The following is a 19,397-nucleotide window of genomic DNA, read 5'->3' as shown; positions in this document are numbered from 1 at the left end:
TGACTCTTTTTTTGCTTCAGCCTTTCACATTTTCACTCTTTCCCCTCTCTCCTCCCCTTTTCACCCCAGCTAAAGGTCTAGACTCAAACTCTATGGAGAAAACAGACCATGCTTTGTGAATTCTCTCTTTTCCCCTTCTCTACATCTCGAAACTGCTCGGCATCATCTCCATTCTAGCTTCCTTTTGCCCAGTCTCTGATAAAAGATGGCTCCCCTCGTCAAGGCCAATCTCTCTACAACCCTTCGATCTCCTTCCCTCCCCTCTCCCGCAGATAGCCTTCACTATCAACCTCTTCTCTCCCAATCATTAATTTCTCACTATCTGTTGGCTCCTTCAGCCTACATCACCTCCATCCTTAAAGTAAAACTCTCACTAGACCCCGCTATCCTCTCAAGTTCCAGATCTCTTCTTTATTTCACCGTCAAACTCCTAGGAAAAGCCATCTACACCCAATGCCTCCACTTCCTCTCTTGTCCCTCTGAGTGCCCTTGTTTCAGTGTCTTCATGACACTGCTCTCTAATGGCTCTTTTCCTACCTGTCTCACTGCTCCTCCACTATCCCTTCTCCTACCTCATCATTCTAATCCAACCCCCTAACTCTGTGTGTATCTGAAGGCCGTGGACTAGCCATCTTTTTTTCCCCCTCTTTATCTACTCTCCCTTGGTGACCTCAAATTCCACATATAGTCTAGAGGACTCAGTCTAAAATCCTTAGTTTAATAGATGTTATAGGGGAAAAATAGAGTTTAATGATCACATCTATACAGCTGACTCCCAGATCTAGATATCTAGCCCTACCTCCAAAAGAGCACTGTTCCTGCATTACCAACTGCCCAGCGAACATTTTGAACTGGACATTCCATAACTATCTCCACCTCACCTCAATGTGTCCAAAATGAAACTCCATTCCCTTTCCCCCCAAACCTATCCCTCTGCCAAACTTTCCTAATGCTTTCAAGGGCACCACCATCCTTCCAGCATTTAACAGATGCTTGATTAACTATCCCATCCGGTTTTGGATGTACATGCATCATATCACTGATTATAGGCCACTCTTGGGTTTTCTATAAGTCAGATTTTGGAGAAAAGTACAGCCTAAATTCAGATCAATATCATAATTCCGAGGATGTCGAAGTGGGTAGAGAGCCAGTCTCAGAGTCAGGAAGGATTTGATTCAAGTCCCACTTAGGATTCATTTTGCTTGAGACTCTGGGAAATTCAACCACTAGGAGGTTTACTTCATTAATTGGGGTTAGGGGTAGGAAGAACATCAAAATTTTCATCATTGATAAAAACTCAGCCTCAGCTTTTCTACCATAGTATAAATATCCACCAAACAGCACATAGGTATAGTTCATTTAAAATAATAAAGGATCCCTAAAATGATATTATTAAACACACAGGATGAAAAAGTAAAGCCCTGTTAAGTCTCATTTATGTTGGCAACTGTTTAAGGAAGAAATTGCTCTGTGAAGGTAACAGATTCTCATACAGGAAGGCCATTAGACAAATTAAAGCAACAAAAAGAATCCGGGCCCAGAATCCTTTGGTCCTGGACAAACTCTGGGACCCTGGCTATTTGGTAGGCAAGAATAATGGCACTGGGAATAAGGAGACACATATTCTCCCTCTATGGGCTTCAGTTTCCTCATGTGTAAAATGAATCAGATTGCTTCCTAAAGTGACATTTTATGATTTTATAAAATGCAGGTTTGTGACCCTGGGCAAGCCACTTAACCCCATTGCCTAACCAAAAAATAAATAAAGAATAAAAAAAGAAAAAGAAAATGCAGGTTCAAGAAAAAGATAGGTTAGTCAGGGATTGTTCACATTTTCAAACATTATTTGATTCACAAAAAGTTTCACCATGGTACCTTTTTAAACATTTAAATTGAGATTCAATTAAAATTATACATGCTCTTTTTGACTCCCCCTACTGCAGAAAGTTAAGAACACTTGTGTCCATCTAGGATTTAAAATTCTAAACGGGTTTCTCCGGTCACCCTGCAAACTTCTGAGCTGCCATTTGGCATATGCTCAGAGGTAGCAACTACTTTTTATGCAAGCGTAGGGAGGGAAGGAATAAGTACTGACATAGCGTTTGCCATGTGCCATGCACTGTGCAAAGTGCCTTTACAAATAGGATTTTATTTGATCCTCCCAATGACCTTGTGGAGTAGCTGATATTAACACCAATTTTCAGATGAGGAAACTAAGGCAAACAAAGATTAAGTGATCTGCCCCAAGTCACACAGCTGGTAAGTATTTGAGGCTGGATTTGAAATCAGGTTGTCCTGACTCCATGCCCAATGTTCTAACCACTGTGCCACCAGCTGCCTAGGGAAAAACGGAATTAAGAAAAGAAAACCTAGAGGCAAGGCATTATCCATACAATAATGGCATAGATCTTTTCTGTTCAGTAGATGACATAGGTACATGAGTCTACTGGATGCGACAAACAGAAGCAATAAATCACTGAGGTGTCAAATGGCAAGAAGGGGGCCCTCTATGGGGACACGTGGGAAATGATGTGTTGTCGAGGATCTGGATGGTTTTATTAGTGTAAGGGAAAACCATATCCTCAAATGCTTGTTCACCTAACAACACAGGAAAGGGTGGAACACAGGATGAAAAGGGGAAGGGAAGACGATCTGAGACACTCTGAGAGACAGATAGAGAGTTGTCCACCACCAGGCAGGAGGGAAGGAGGGCAGACGCCCATTTCCTTTCAGTCCATCACACAACAAGCATTTATTAAGCATTTCCTATGTGCTGAGCACTGTGCTAAGCACTGGGGATATCAAGAAAGGCCAAAACCAAAAGCTCCCTCAAGATTCTCATGGTCTAATGGGGGAGACAAACAATTTTGGAGGTACAAGACAAAGACTAAGTGGACGGAAGGTAACTCAGAGAGAAGGCACCAGCAGCGGCTCTGTTTGGGGGTGGGGGAAGCAGGAAAGGTTTCTTGGATTTGAGGTGAGTCATGAAGAACACCCCGGCAATCCAGGAGGCAGAGATGAGGGCTGGGAGGATTCTGGGTATGAGAGACAGCCAACGAAAAGGAAGAGAGTCAGAAGATGGGAGTGTCGTGTGCGAGGAAGAACCAGGAGGCCACTGTCACTGGATGGGATTGTCCACTGTATGTGGAGACAAGTAAGGTGGAAGAAGACTTGAAAGGTAGAAGGGACCAGGCTATGAAGCCAAACAGAAGATTTCTATCATTGATGCTGGAATTAAAAGGGAGCCAGGAAGAGTTTATTGAATAGCGGAGGGTGTGTGTGTGCCATAGTCAGACCAATGCCTTAGGAAGATCACTCTGGCCGCTGAATGGAGCCTGGGTGCCTGGGAGGCTGGTGATACATTCAATAGTAATAAGGAAGTTAGGAAAGGGGGAGGCCTTGGGGGAGGGGGAGGGACGAGGAGTTCTGCCGTGTTTGAAAAGTCTGTAGGACATACAGTTTGAAAGGTACAAGACTGGAGGTCAGGAGAGAGAGTAGGGCTGGATAAGTAGACCCAAGAATCATCTATAGAGATGATAAATGATCCCATGGAAGCTGATCACCAAGACTCCTAAGTGAGATGGCATAGAAGAAGGACAGGACAGAGCCTTGGGGCATACCCACAGTTAGTGGATATGTTCTGGAAGAAGAGCCAGCAAAGGAGACTACGAAGGAGCAGTCAGACATGTAGGGGGCCAGTTATAGAACGCTGGGCTTGGTAGTTTCCTTTTATTTTTTCCAAATGAGTCATAGACATCATAAAACATTCAAGATGGAAGGGACCTCAGTTTATCCAACTCTCCCATTTTATGTATGAGCAAATGGAGGCACAGGGGCTAAGCGGCTCATCCAAGGTCAAAGAGCAAGTTTATTTCAGCTCAGGGTATGGAAATCAGTTCTGACCGGATGTTGAGTGGTTTGCTTGCACCCCACACCCCACACCTCACACCAAGCTGTTTGCAACTCAGGATGCTAACTGGTACAAGCATTCATTCTCTTAGGCCAACTTACACTCATTGTCGCGTTAATCTCCGCCACCGTCTCTTCATCTGTAGGGAACTGGTATATCTGAACGCCATTACTGACAAGTTCACTCATGATTTTACTCTTGAATTTGTGCAGCTCATTTTTGGCAATGGTATCTGCTTTTGCTATGATGGGGATGATGTTCACCTACGATTTAAAAGAAAAATTCATTTTAGACCACAACAGGTTTAGAAAGACATAGAAGCAATAGATCAGACGAATGAAAAGCGGCCCCCCCAAAAAACCAAAACAACCAACAACAACCCTGAAAAGAAATACCAAGTAAATATCAGATCATCTCCTGAAATGCAAATTAGTAAGACATTTGATCTGTTATTTCCTCTCCTCTCCTTGTGATTTAACTCCTTCATTCCTTCCTTCGAGAAAAGGGTTAAGCTACTCTGACTTCAGGGAGCTACAGTTTGATACATTGGAACGACTTGCCATTTCCTCCCTGGTGCGAGTCATTCTTTTCTTCTTCTAAAGGCTAGAGAGGAAGTGTTGTCAGTCAGTCAGTGACAAACCACTGTAACACAGGAAAGAAACCACCCACCCATTCTTAAGACCTGTGCTGGCAAATGAGCTCTCTGCTCTACCTTCTAAAGGGAATGATGGCCATCTGTTCTTGGGGATCTCTGCAGCGTGAACTGAGAATTACAGCAGCACAGCAGGCAGTATTTTTAAGGGGACTAAAACCAAACACACTAGAGACTGAGCAATCAGTTCTCTTTTCTGATTGCCTAAAAATGCTAGGAAAAACAAACAAGCATTCATCAGAATGAAAATAGTCTCGGCAACTTGAACATTTTCGTGACACGGGAAGAGTTGTATGAATTGGTGTGAAATGAGGGAAGCAGAAACAGTAAAACAACATTCATAATGACTCTGATGATGTAAATGGGAAAAATGATAAGATGCCTCAGAAACTGAAGAGTGCAATCAAAATAATCAAGCTAGGCCCTGAAGAAGAGAGGAAAAAAATCCCTCTTTTTTTTTTTTTTGGAAAGAGTGAAGGACTATGGGTATAGACCACTACACATTCTATCAGATCCAATCTATATGGAAGGGGAAGAGATGTGGATATATTTGGATATCAAAATGATGTAAAAAACATATCAACAAAATACATATTAAAAAGAAAAAAAGTCACTCTATACTGTCTAAAACAAAGAGAAAATTCTCTTGAATTTTACAAAATTTGACATACATGACAAGAGGTCTGTAAGAGAGACCTTTGTCTGTATTATTTTTGTATAAAGCCCTGAAACACTGACAGTATATTTGTCTCACTTGGTTACTGACAACACACCTACAGATTTCTAATATTCACTTTCCAAAATTAACAGTGCATTTTCTTTCACCCACTGGGAGGGGAAAAGAGACTCAACCTGGGATCTGTTACCGACATTTGGCAATTTATCTTTATTACAGTTCTAGTGGAAAGTCAATCAGATGACAAGAACATAATGAAGACCGAAAGGTAAAGAGGAGGCGAGCTCTCCTCATTCGATTCCCTTTTGATCCTTAGGGGGGCAGTGTGACACAATGGAAAGGATTCTAAATGGGAGGTGAGCAGACTTGAATCTGAATTCCCAATATGCATACATTACTTGTATCACCTTGGACAAGCTCCTTAATCTTTTGGTAGTATCAGTTTCCTCATTTGTAAAATAAGGCACTGTAGTAGACGGCCTTCCTCTGAGGACCCTTCCAGATCAAAATCTATGCTCTCTCTCTCTCTCTCTCTCTTTTTTTTTTAAGGCAATTGGGGTTAAGTGACTTGCCCAGGGTCACACAGCAGTAAGTGTCGTGTTTGGTCTGAGGCTGGATTTGAACTCAGGTCCTCCTGACTTCAGGGTCGGTGCTTTATCCACTGCTGCCCCCAAATCTATGCTTTCTTAAGGAGCACGATTTGCAAGCTGCTGGTCAATGGCAGTGAGGAGGCAGGCATGCTAATAAATGTTAATATCAACATATGTTAATGTTAACACTAATATGTGTGTGGTATGTTATAACATAATAACATCATGTGTTACATTGTATCACATTATAACAACATATATTATTATTTTATTTATCTCATGTTATTAATTATGTTACTATACTAATAACAATCATAAAAAACATCTTTAACTATTCATAAACTAAGCATTCACCCTCTTCCTCCGGCATGTTGCAGGATGAGGAAAAAAGGCAGACATAACTTTGCAGCAAGAACTTTCTAGTCAGAATGTTTTTTTGTTTGTTTGTTTGCTCGTCTTTTTTTTTTTAGCAAGAATACTCCAGGGGGCAGTTAAGTGGCACCTAGGTGGTGCAGTGAGAGCACTTGCCCTGGAGTCAGGGGGAGGTGAGTTCAAAATCGGCCATAGATACTTACTAGCTATGTGACCTTGGGCAAGTCACTTAATCCTGATTGCCTCAAAAGAAAGGAAGAATTTTGTTTATCGATTTAAAAAAAAAAGAATACTCCAAGAGGATCCCTTTGGTGAGAGACAAAGCAAAGAGAGTTGAGTGAATGACCTGTTGAATTTTATTGGAATAGAAAATTAATCTAAATAATTCAGATCAAAGCCCTCTCTTTTTCCTCAAAGTAGAAGTTTGAAGAAAAAAGATGATTACCTAGTTCATCTCCTTCACTTTATACATAAGGAAACTGAGGCCCTAAGAGGTTGAATGGCTTCCCCAAGATCACAGAGCTGAGCTGATGCTACGAATCTGAGGCAAGGTCCTATAGATTCAAATCCAGGGTTCTTTCCAGTATGCCCCTACTAACCTCCAAATCCCTGAAAGTCAGGCTGCTTGTTTTTCAACTTTGCTATGTAGAATCATTTTGGTTGGGCTGGGAGGGTTGTGGAATGCAGGGTGAAGCTAAGGCAGGAAAAAAACCAACTCTAGGTTTTTGGTTTTTTGCCACCTTTGGTAATCCACTTCATTTTTCTGGTTTAACAATACTTCAGGGGGAAAATGGCTAGAGGTGTGCTGACTACGTACAGCTGTCCCTGTGTTGTGTGAATGAGACTTAAACAGGCTGTGCTTTGAGTAATAAGCTCTCTATCCCTACTCTACAGAGATCTTTGCCCTGATCTCAAGCACTCACACAATATGGAGCTATAAGAAATGGGTTCTACCAGCTTGAGCTCACATGGTAGTGGAGTAGAGCTTCAGTTTTAAATTTTACTAAAAGCGAGTCAAACTTTCCCAAGAGGTAAGTAAGAATTACGGAAGCTGGGTTAATTCTTTCAGGCCAACAAATGGTCCTTTGATTCAATGCACTGGGGAAATCTGAGGAGCCCTGTCCTGATTTTAAGGCCTTTTCTGGGGCAGCTCCCAGATAAGAAGCCATCTTAGCTTGAAGATATGCAGAGGATTATCACTTCCCTATCGTATCCCAAATGTCTTCACTAAAGTCACTGGATCTAGACCTGATGGGAATTCAGAGGCTGTCTAGTTCAACCCCTGCGTTTTCAAAGATGACCAACTCAATACCCAGAAGGGTTAGAGGTCTTGCTTTAGGTCACACAGAAGTGTGGCAGAACCAAGGCCCTCCAACTGGAGTCAAATCCAGTACTCTTTCCACATCTTGGCTAGGAAATGCCCCTGGGTTTTTTAAGACCATCCCAACAGATCACAGGTTCTGGCAGGTCTTACCAAAAGGAAGAGGGTTCACATTCAAGTATGGGACAGCTCATGGTTCTTTCTTCATGAAGCAAGTGGTTAATTTTTTTTCAGCCATAGTCACAGTAATCCATGAAAACCCTTGATTATAAAAGGGTGGCTTTCTGCAGTTGTGAAAGGAATACCATACCATGCAGCCTCCCTCCCAAATGAGTGATAAGAGTGTATGATCTTATCAGATAGGAAACCATTAAAAAAAAAAATCTAGTTTTCCCTAAACCTTGAATTGATGCAAACACACACACACACCCATGCCTGTATATATGTGTATGTGTGCATAAATAGGTATACACACCCACATACACAAATAAATGTATAATATATACACACACAAACTCTCTTTAAAGACTAAAAAAAAAAATTCTGAGTCTGTCATTTCAAATACCTGATTTTAATTCTTCTAATGGCCCAAATTTCTACATGTTTTCCTTACATCTTTCTCCTCAACTTTATCAGAGACAGAATCAGATGGCTCCATACTAGCAGAACAACGCTTTTACAGTGCTGGACTTGAAAACTTAATCCAACAATACAAACTGCATGATAAAACTTTGAAGGAGTTTCGAGGGATTTTTCTCAGATACCAAAAAAACCAATCAACTGCTTGTAGACAAAGTGTCCAAATGACCCCGAGGGCACAGTTGTGAACAACTGTTTTAGGGCAGAGATGACCTAGAAAGAATGCAGTTTTGTGTGGGCGAGTACCTTGCTGTCCAGTTTCTTCATGGTGACGAGGTCGAGGGACTTCAGCGAATGTCCAGTGGGGGCGATGAAGTAAAGGCAAGCGTGAATTCGGGTGTCATGGTAATTGAACAGGGAACGCTTGATCTTCAATTCCTCTTGCAGGTAAGCTTCAAATTGTGCATCGATATATTCTACTATTGGTTTATAGCTATAATAATAAAATAATAATAATAAGGATAACAAGAACAACTCACATTTCAATGGAGCTTTAAAACGTTATTGTTTTACTTCAAACCAGCTTATTTACTTTAAATGGAATCCATCTTTACCCATGTTACTCACCTGATAGGAAAGTCTATCTTATCTAGCATCCCTATTACAATCTTGTTTTCTCTCAACTACATCAGACAACCTGAAAACCAAACCACCTATTTTATAGTACCCTCGTCCTTTCTTACACAATCCTGAATAAATCTGGATAGATGATAATAATTAAACTAATCCCACCACACCACATTGCTGCTTCTGGGGGGCTGGTTTCCCTTGCCACACGCTACACTTTCATTCTAGCTCTACCTCCATGATCTGATATAGGTTCAGAGAATAAAAATGGGTTTTAATATTAGTCCAAGGAAAAAGCAGAATTTGTGCCTTCCCTCCTCCCCAGGCATTACATAATGTATTCCAAATCCTCTGCTGTCATTTTCAGATGCTGTTACTGTCTATTGGGGAGCATTAGTGACATATAATACAAACTATGAAAAGCTGGCTATAACCATAATTATGATGATGATGTTACTACCAGGAATAATACTGTAAGTATTGAATGGCCCAGATTCCCTTCATGGACAGAGGTGGTCCTTACTATTAAGGTCTTAGGGACGTATATAAACTCTTTTAAGAGTAACTACCCAAGAAATTACCATAATAAATGCATCAGTGGTTATTTGCACTTGCGTTCCAAATGTGAGGAGCCCCTAAGTGTTTCCCCAAACACTTAATTCACCATCACACTAGTGAACATTCTAACTAAGTATTATGAAACCAAAATCTATTGGGCATCAACAATTCAGGCCCTGAGGAAAAAAACCTATTGATTCAATGGCATCCTTGGAAGGAAAGTTGTTTTAAAATGAAAATCAGATTGCTATGGGAGGAAGCTGTAGGTATAAACCAGGAGGAAAAAAGAAAAAAAAAAACAAAACAAACTAAGTCCAAATGCTGCTTGATGTCATTTTTACTCTCAATAATTATTACAATTCATGGATTCGATCAATACATACTACACACATAAACAAAATGAAGTCTCAATAATTGTACCGAATCAAAAAAATGTCATTGTTGGAAGGGACCTCAGAATACAACTGCTGCAAGCCATAACTGAACAGGAATCCTCCATATTCCCCCTCCCCAATATCAGCAACTTTCCCAACAAAATTCAGACACTTCTTGAAGTCCTGCAGTGAAAAACTCCTGTCTCTTGTCAGAGAGGCGGCAGACTACAGGGACAGAAAGAGCCATACATTGTCGGATATGACCAATGGGATTAATTTGTTTAACTTAATACGTTGTTACAAAAGAGGGTTCTACTGCACAGCCTAAGATGATGGGAGAAGTCAGTTGGAAGTGAGAGTGAAGTAAAAATGACATCAATAAAACTTGTAAAGACTTCCAGAGAAGCAGAACCCACTAATAATAATATTAGCTAGCATCTTTATAGCACTTTAAGGTTTGTAAAGCACTTTTCAAATATTATTTTAGCTTCACAACAACCCTGGGAGATGGCTGCTATTATTATCCCCACTTTACAGATGAGTGAATTGAGGCAGAGGTTAAGTTACTTCCCTTGGGTCGCATGACTAGTAAGTGTCTGAAGCTGGATTTAGATGCAGGTCTTTCTGACTTTCCAGTGTTCCACCTAGCTGTGCCCGAAGGCAGTTCATTACACAAATGACTAACTCTAATTCTTAAGAATTAGAATGTTAGGGGGCAGCTAGGTGGCGCAGTGAATAGAGCACTGGCCCTGAAGTCAGGAGGACCCGAGTTCAAATCCGACCTCAGACCAAACACGACACTTACTAGCTGTGTGACCCTGGGCAAGTCACTTAACCCCAATTGCCTAAAAAAAAAGAATTAGAATCTTAGTGACATTAAGTCCCGATCTACTTCTCTGCAGTGTCCACCCACTGCTCTTACTTTTGTCCTTTGGTGCCAACCAAAACAAGTCTACTCCCTTTTCTATATATAATGCAAAACATTCCATGACAAAGGCCAAAATTCCCATAGCCCGCCAGTCTTAAAGCCAGAGTGAAAATATCAAAACCTTTCAAAAGGATTCATTACATCCAAGGAGGGGTGGCTTCATACTGCGAGATGGGCATCTTCTTGAGGGAAAGAGACCTTGGTTTGAGTCTGGGCTCTGCCATTTTATTACTACATGATCTTAAAGGAAAGGACCAGATGCTACTTTCCAGCTCTAAGATTCTGGGTAACAACTCTAACCTGCAGCTGAGTTTATGCCTTTGTTTTCAGGAATGGCACAAAGCATTCCACTGATACACCAACCTCTTCCACAGTGTGGTGAAGTCTAATGAATCACACAGTCCTTCAACATCCCCTTTCAAAGAGTGCTACACCTCCAGGAGCTGGCTCAGTAATGCTCGATGCCCACCCAAAGATTCTGGCCCAAATAGTACTGGGATCACAAATTCCCAGAATTCATAACAAAAAAAAACATGGTTTGAAGCAATTGCTTTCAAATACATTACTGTATGTATAGGAAACTTCTAGGAACCTACTGAAATGGTTTTCTTTTACTAAAGATGCACACATTGGCAGGGCTCAGTCCCCTGGAGCCTTTCATGATTTCTCTAGCCCTTGCTAGAATTCCAGTCTGATTTCTGGTTCTTTGTGTCCCCAGTCATAAAGAAAGCAATTTAATAAAGGCTTTGACCTTTGCTGGCCGTTCCTGCCAAAAAAGAACTCCTTATGTTAAATGTGGCGCATTCAAAATTCTTTATATTACAATAATAGCAGAAAGAGTAGACGGGGATACTCAATCAAATCACCTAATCTAAAGCTATTTCTGCATCCTCTTCCCTATTAATTTCCTCCACTTTAAAGTGTAAGTATGCCTTCTTTCTCCTGAATTTACATTTCTCACCTATGTGCCAGCCCTAGAAAAAGTAACAAACTGGGGTTATTGTTTTCGGGAATGGCACAAACCATTGGGAGTGACTTTTCCCTGCCCCCTTCTCCGTTTCCAAGGAAAACTGACATTGAAACCAGATAAGGTACAGCGGTATGTAAAATTTGTTTGCAAAATATTCTACTTGATTATCCAGGTACTGACCCTCTACTTTGTACACCATTAGGTCCTTACCATCTTCTCTGTCTCCAACTTCCTAAAACTCCTCTTAGAACGAGGCAATTTCATCACTCCTTGGTTACTTCTATTAGAAACCAGGCAGGGCTTTGGAACAGTTAAAACCTTCATCAGTCCTTACAGAAGCTCTTTCATAGTGACAAAAAACTGGAAAATAAGGTGGTGCCCCCATCAACTGGGAAATGACAGAAGAAATGATGGTATGTGAATTGGTAGAATATTATTGTGCTATAAGAATGCTGAAAGGGATCATTTCAGAATCACTTGGGAAGACTTGTATGAATTGATGCAGAATGAGGTAAACAGAACTAGGAGAAGAATTCATACAAACCACAACAACGTAAAGACAAAAAACTTTGCTATACACATGTCACCAGAGTTTGGGTTTCCACCCCTCCAACAGGGAGATGCTAAGTAGCACAGCGTATAAAGTGTGGTAGTAGAGAGCCAGAAAGGCTGAGTTCAAATCCTGCCTCAGACAAGATAACTGTGTGAGTCTGGACTAGTCATTCAACTTCTCTCAGACTCAGTTTCCTCATCTGTAAAATGGGGATGATAACAGCTCCTACCTCCCAGAGTTGTTATGAAGATCAAATGAGATGTTTGCAAAGCACCTTGAAAACCTTAAAGAATTACATAAATTGGGGCAGCTAGGTGACACAGTGGATAGAGCTCTGGCCTTGGAGTCAGGAGGATCTGAGTTCAAATCCAGTCTCAGACACATAACACTCACTAGCTGTGTGACCCTGGGCAAGTCACTTAACCCCATTGCCTAGTCAAAAAAAATTACATAAAGTCTAGCTATTATTAGAGATTTTTATTCACTGAAAAAATTATACTAAAACAGAAACCTAATTAGTCCATTTTCCCACAACTCTGACATACTACTCAGAGCTGCAGAGTATCTTTAAATGTTGTTGTTCAGTTGTGTTCAATTCTTTGTGACTCCATGGCCCATAGTATGCCAGGCCCTTCTCTCCTCCACTATCTCTTGAATTCTGTCCAAGTTCATGTTCATTGCTTTCATGACATTATCTATCCATCTCATCCTCTGCCATCCCCTTTACCTTCTGCCTTTAATCTTTCCTAACAGCAGTATCTTTTCCAATGAGTCCTGTCTTCTCATTATGTGACCAAAGTATTTAAATTTCAGCTTGAGTGAAATTTAACCCTCCAATGAATAGTCTGAATTAATTTCTTCTTAAGTACTGACTGATTTGATCTTTTTTTTTTTTGGTCTAGGCAATGGGGTTAAGTGACTTGCCCAGGGTCACACAGCTAGTAAGTGTTATGTGTCTGAGGCCAGATTTGAACTCAGGTCCTTCTGACTCTAGGGCCGGGGATATATCCACTGTGCCACCTAGCTACCCTGATGATTTGATCTCCTTGCTGTCCAAGGGACGCTCAAGTCTTTGCCAGAACCACAATTCAAAAGTGTCGATTCTATGGCACTCAGCTTTACTTATAGTCCAACTCTCATAGTCATATGTTACTACTGGAAAAACAGTAGCTTTGACTATATGGACCTTTGTTGGCAAGGTGATATCTCTGTTTTTTAGTATGCTGTCCAGATTTGCCATAGCTTTCCTTCCAAGGAGCACATGCCTTTTACTTTCATGGCTACAGTTGCCATCTGCAATGATCTTTAAGCCTGAGAATATAACATCTGACAACTGTTCCATTTCTTCTCCCTCTATTTGCCAGGAAGCGATGGAACCAGTCACCAAGATCTTAGTTTTTTGAGTGTTAACCTTCAAACCAGCTTTTACAGTCTCCTTTTCCCCACTCATCAAGAGACTTCTTAATTCCTCTTCATTTTCTGACATCAAAGTGGAATTGTCTGCATTTCTGAAACTGTTGATATCTCTCCCAGCAACCTTAATTCCAGCTTTTCATTCATCCAGTCTGGAATTTCACATAATGAACTCCCCATATAAGTTAAGTAAATAAAATGACAATACACAGCTTTGTTGTACTCCTTTTCCAATCTTAAACCAATCAGTTGTCCCATGTTCAGTTTTAACTGTTGCTTCTTGGCCTGCATACAAGTTCCTCAGGAGATAGGTAAGATGATCTGGTACTCCCATCTCTTCAAAGACTTGCCACGTTTTGCTGTGATCCACACAGTCCAAGACTTTAGTGTAGTCAATAAATCAGAAGTAGATGCTTTTCTGTAACTCCCTTGCTTTCTCCATAATGCAGCAAATGTTGGCAATTTGGTCTCTAGTTCTGCTGCCTCTTCAAAAACCAGCCTGCTCTTCTGGCAATTCTCAGTTCACATATTGCTAAAGCCTAGTTTGCAGAATCTTAAGTATAACCTTCTGGCATTTGAAATGAGTACAACTGTTTGGTAATTTGAACATTCCTTGGCATTGCCCTTCTTTAGGACTGGGACATAAACTGATCTTTTCCAATCCAGTGGCTACTGTAGTGTTTTCCAAATTTGCTGGCACACTGAGAGCAGTACTTAAACAGCATCAAGTTTTAGAGTTTTAAATAACTCAGCTGGAATTCCATTACCTCCACTAGTCTTACTGTCAGCAATGCTTCCCAAGGCCCACTTGACTTCATCTTCTAGGATGTATGGCTCTAGATCAGTAACCATACCATTGTGGTTATCACTGATACTAAGATGTTTCTCATATAGTTCTTTTGTGTATTCTTGCCACCTCTTCTTAATCTCTTCTGTTTCTGTTAAGTTCCTACCATTTTTGTCTTTTATCACGCCCATTTTTGCATGAAACTTTCTCTTGATATTTCTAATTTTCTTGAAGAGATCTCTTGTCTTTCCCATTCTCTTATTTTCTTCTATTTCTTTGCACTGCTCATTTAAGAAAACCTTCATCTCTCTCCTTGATATTCTTTGGAATTCTGCATTCAGTTGGGTGTATCTTTCCCTTTCTCCTTTCCTTCTTTTGTCAGCAATTTGTAAAGCCTCATCGGACTGCCATTTTACTTTCTTGCTCTTCTTTTCTTTGGAATTTTTTTTGTTGCTGCCTCCGACACAATATTGCAAACCTCTGTCCATAGTTCTTCGGGCCCTCTATCAACCATATGTAATCCCATAAATCTATTCATCACCTCCACTTCATAGTCATAAGGGATGTTAATTAGTTCATACCTATATGGTGTGATTGTTTTCCCTACTTTCTTCAATTTAAGTCTGAATTTTACAATAAGAAGCTCATGACCTGAGTCACAGTCAGCTCCAGGTCTTGTCTTAACTGACTGTATAAAGCTTCTCCACCTTCGACTGCAAAGTATATAATCGCTCTGATTTCTATATTGACCATCTATGATGTCCACGTATAGTGACTTTTTGAATTATTGTAAAGGAGTATTTGTTATGACCAGTGAGTTATCTTGACAAAATTCTATTAGTCTCTTCCTTGCTTCATTTTGTACTCCAAGGCCAAACTTGCGTGTTATTCTAATGATCTTTTGATTTCCTACTTTAGCATTCTAATCCCCTATGAAGAATGTGACATCTTTTTTGTGGGGGGGAAGGATGTCATTTCTAGAAAACGTAGACAGGTCTTCAGCTTTGGTTTCTTCAGCATCAGTGGGTAGAGCATAGACTTATAGTACTGTGATGCTGAACAATTTGCCTTGAATTTGAACAGATGTCTTTCAGTCATTTTTGAGATTATACACCAGTACTGCTTTTCTTACCCTTTTACTGACTATGAGGGCTACTCCATTTCTTTGCCCACAGTAGTATATGTAGTGATCATCTGAATTAAACTCACCCATTCCCATCCATTTAAGTTCACCGACACCCAAAATGTCAATGTTTAATCTTTCCATCTCCTGTTTGACCACATCTAGCTTCTCTTGCATCACATATCTTACATTCTAGGTTTCTATGCAATATAAATCTTTATAGCATCAGACCTTCCTTTTGTCACCAGATGCATCTACAGCTGAGCTTCCTCTTATCCTTGGCCCAGTCATTTCATTAGTACTGTAACTACTTGTAGTTGTTCTCCCCTCTTCCCCCATAGCATATCGAACACCTTCCAACCTGAGAGACTCATCTTCCGATGTCATCTCTTTTATTATCTTAGTACTGCCCGTGGGGTCACGATAAGTTGGATACGACTAAATGACTGAATAACAAATCTCTACGATATTATTTGTTGGATTGGCCAAGAATTTGGGTTGGAAGTCAATGAGAAAAAAGCCATTTGATGCACGAAAGAGATTATGCAATCCGTCAAGAAATTTAAGTGTAAAAAATTAAATTGAGAAACACTTGGTATCTTGGTTCAGATCACACTTCCTGTTTTGGATCTCCTTGGAAACGATGCATTATTTGATTCTGGTGAGTCAGATACTCTCTTAAAGAATTCTTGAGTCAAGAACGTGGTCATCTGCTCTGACCAGCTCACCAGCCACGGGAGGAAGCTTTCAGATGAGGAACTGAATTTCCCCTGGGGGAGCATTTCATTATTAGGGTCATGGTACTGAAAAAATTTCAGACTGCTTTCTGTTTTGGGGACAAACTCTGCTAAAGGCTCTTCTCCTGTGTATAGGAAAGGAGCATGGAAGGAGTGCTGTATTTGGAGGCATGAGACTTGGGCGAACTTATGACTCTGCCATCTATGATCTGTGTAAGTATGGCCAAGTCCTGTAACCTCTGTACTTCAGTTTCTCATCTGTAAAATGAGGGGGTTGCTCTCAATGGTTTCTAAGCTTCCTTCCAGCTCTAGATCCACCCTGCTATGAACATTTTTAGCAATCACTTCTAAGCAATATGGTCGTAGAAAGAAAACAGTCCTTTGACTGCAAGAGAGAGCCAAATGCCTATTTACTTGGGAGACAGCAAAGTGACTTTGCAAGACCAAGCAACAGTCTGCTTCCCTCCCCTAAACATGTTCCATAAATGTTATTTTCCCTTTCATTTTGTAACTTTGGGTGTAGAACATGTACAAAACTGCCCTTACTGATTCCAGCTCATCACATGAGCTAGTTCAGTACCTGGGATGCTTTGGTGACGTTGAGATCCCTGGATACTTAGGTCTGGCATGATTCAGCAACTTAGAGGGCTTGGGGTCTTGAGATGGTGAGACAATCCCCCTATACTGGTCACTGAGAAGAGCTCATCCTTAAGGGTTTACTCAGTAGACCCTTAAAAGGGGAGTTACTCTACTCTGGGATCTTTCTTCTTCCTGGTACGCTTAGCCTGGTAAATGCCTCTCCCCACGGATGGACCACCTTTCTGCCCCAACAAGAATGGTTGTATATGGCAGCTAAACCACATGTCTTGTCATGTGAGCTGAGTGAGCCTTGAGTCTGGGTTTGGGGCTGCTTCTTCTGTGTTTCTTTGTGTGATCCCAGGTGACCGAACACCAATCTTGAGAACTGCCAACAAGAAGTAAAAGGAAAGCCAAGGGGTTTGATATATCTTTTATATGTAGAGAAGAAATACCTGCCCTATCCTGATTTACATTACACAATAAGTACCTTTCTATTCCCACATTTGAAAGAGATGCTCAACATGAACCAAAACTTTAGCTATAAGCGATTTCCCCCAAGGTGCTGGGGTGGGGGGTTAAGGAGTAAGGGATGTCTGAAAAGAAGGCTACCTTCTTCTAGGAAGGCAAGTTCCCTCAAGACTCAGCTCAGGCAGGATCACATGTGTGGTTCCAGGGCAGAAGGGCGCCTGAGTAGAGAAGGAAGAGGGGACATGTGCTCCAACCCCTAGTATCTAGCCGCCATTACACTAGACTTTAACAGTCATAATATCATTTGTGGCCTGCAACTACATGTGAGTATTCATTCCGTTGGGTCCAGTATTAAATGCTTATTACTGAACAGAAGAGCTCAGCCTCACTATAAAAATATGCACACGTAAGTCAATTTTGATTCCATATAAAACAGTTCTTCTTATTAACTAGCAAGTGCTTCTGTTAACACACAACTGCACAATGCTTATTGAAAAGCTCTCGATGTGCCTTTGGCTCCACAGATAAAGAAATGGTATTTATCGGAACAATTGCTTATTATTCCATTTTGAGGACTGCAGTATATTTGGGAGGGGAAATGGGAGGTGGTTCAGACTTTTAAGCAACAACAAAAAAAGCCTTGATCTGTGTGCAGTCTCCTGAAAATGAAGAAAATCTTAGCATTAAATTTTCACTTGGTATACAAGACTCTATTGATTAAAATGACGTGTGTGAATGCATAGCCAACTGCTAAAGCTGAAATACATGGAACGATCTGTCCTAGTGACCTTGAAAGCGTTAATCTAGCTCCCAAAGTCCAGGAAGTTGCTTATACTCCTGGAATGACTTAGGAAAGAGGCCAGAATCAACAACGCTGGACCCAACAAACAGCATGAACATCAACATGGTTCATACCTTTAAACTGAGAATTTGGCAGCTCTCGGGGCAGCCTGTTATGGGAGGAGGAATACCAGTCTTGGAACTGGAATAAGAACCCTCTATCTTAAACTAACTTATATGGAAGTGAAGTTTTTACTCCCTTTGTGAATGAAGAAGTAAAAATGAATACCATAACCAACATTAAAATAGCTTTCAAGTTTGTAAAGCATTTTTCATACAGTGACATATTTTTTTTTCCCTCAAAGAACTTTGCTAGATGTTTGTGGTTGACAAGAGGAGAGCATCCTGTGTGGGGGCTGCTTCCTGTCCATCTCCTACACTACACCACTGGCCAGTCACATACATTCAAAGTTATCTCGTCTTCCCATTAGTACTGAGAATGACAAATGGTCAGTAAGAATCCAACCAGTTGAATACTTTTTTTCTTGAATGTCATTTGAAGTGAATGAAGAGGCACAGCTAAAGCTGAGTGGTGTCCCCTTTCTTTTCAGGGGAACTTGAAACTGCCTTACTTCCCCTTTGGCTTTTCTACACTTAAAAGTGACAGCTCATATGTGGCAGCTATGTAAGAAAACTTGCCTGAGGGGAAACTCGTGTCATCATTTAAGATACTCAATGAATGTTCTTGGGTAAAAGAAATGGCTTAAAAGCATAACCCATTACAATCATAGACACATACAATTTTAAAGCCAGAAGAGGTCTTAGATATCATCTAATTCCAAGAAAACATACAACAAAAAGTCAGGAGACATGGGTCCTGTTCCTGGCCCTAATGCCTACTCGCTGTGGGATACTGAGTGACAAGTAACTAACCTCACTGGTACTCTATTTCTTCATCTTTCAAATAAAAAGACCAGACTTGATCATTTCTAAGGTTCCTTCCAGATCTAATAGTTTGACTCTAGGATTCTACATACGAGAAAGGTGACGATTTGGAGGTTAAATCAATTGTCCAAAATTACACAGTGTTAGCTTTTAACTTTTGTTTTAAAGAAACTTTTATAGCCAAAGTAGTTATGCCAATCAACTTTAGACTAAATTCTTCATTTCCTATAATAAGAAACAGCTGAGTTTCGTTTTGGTTCTTAACCTGGTTTCCTAATAAACGACAAAGTAATACGGTAACTTGGTGAGGTGGGCAAAGTTTCTAAAAACACGGAGCTGAACTTAAACGTTAACTTTGGCTTTTTTAAAATCAGTTTCATTGTTTGATTGTCACATTTTCTATAATGAGATAGCAGATAAGAATGTGATTCTAAAAAGAAATTCCTCCAAGAACC

General features: G+C 40.6%; 1 protein-coding gene across 2 annotated transcripts in view; it reads right to left on the bottom strand.

Annotated features, from left to right (window-relative positions):
• Positions 1 to 19,397, bottom strand: part of SEPT11 (septin 11) — a 52,722-nt gene that overhangs the window by 21,149 nt on the left and 12,176 nt on the right. For both annotated transcript variants that reach the window (XM_027854456.1, XM_027854455.1), the window contains exons 3-4: positions 8,407 to 8,593; positions 4,012 to 4,173 (exon numbers count right to left, since the gene is read on the bottom strand). In XM_027854456.1, coding sequence (XP_027710257.1) covers positions 4,012 to 4,173; positions 8,407 to 8,593 — 349 coding nt within the window. The remainder of the gene's footprint in view (positions 1 to 4,011; positions 4,174 to 8,406; positions 8,594 to 19,397) is intronic.

The sequence above is a fragment of the Vombatus ursinus genome, unplaced genomic scaffold (genome assembly GCF_900497805.2).
Source record: "Vombatus ursinus unplaced genomic scaffold, bare-nosed wombat genome assembly UNPS02010461.1, whole genome shotgun sequence".
Lineage (NCBI taxonomy): Eukaryota > Metazoa > Chordata > Mammalia > Diprotodontia > Vombatidae > Vombatus > Vombatus ursinus.
The sequence above is the reverse complement of the archived record's forward strand: the minus strand, read 5'-3'. Positions and strand labels throughout refer to the sequence as shown.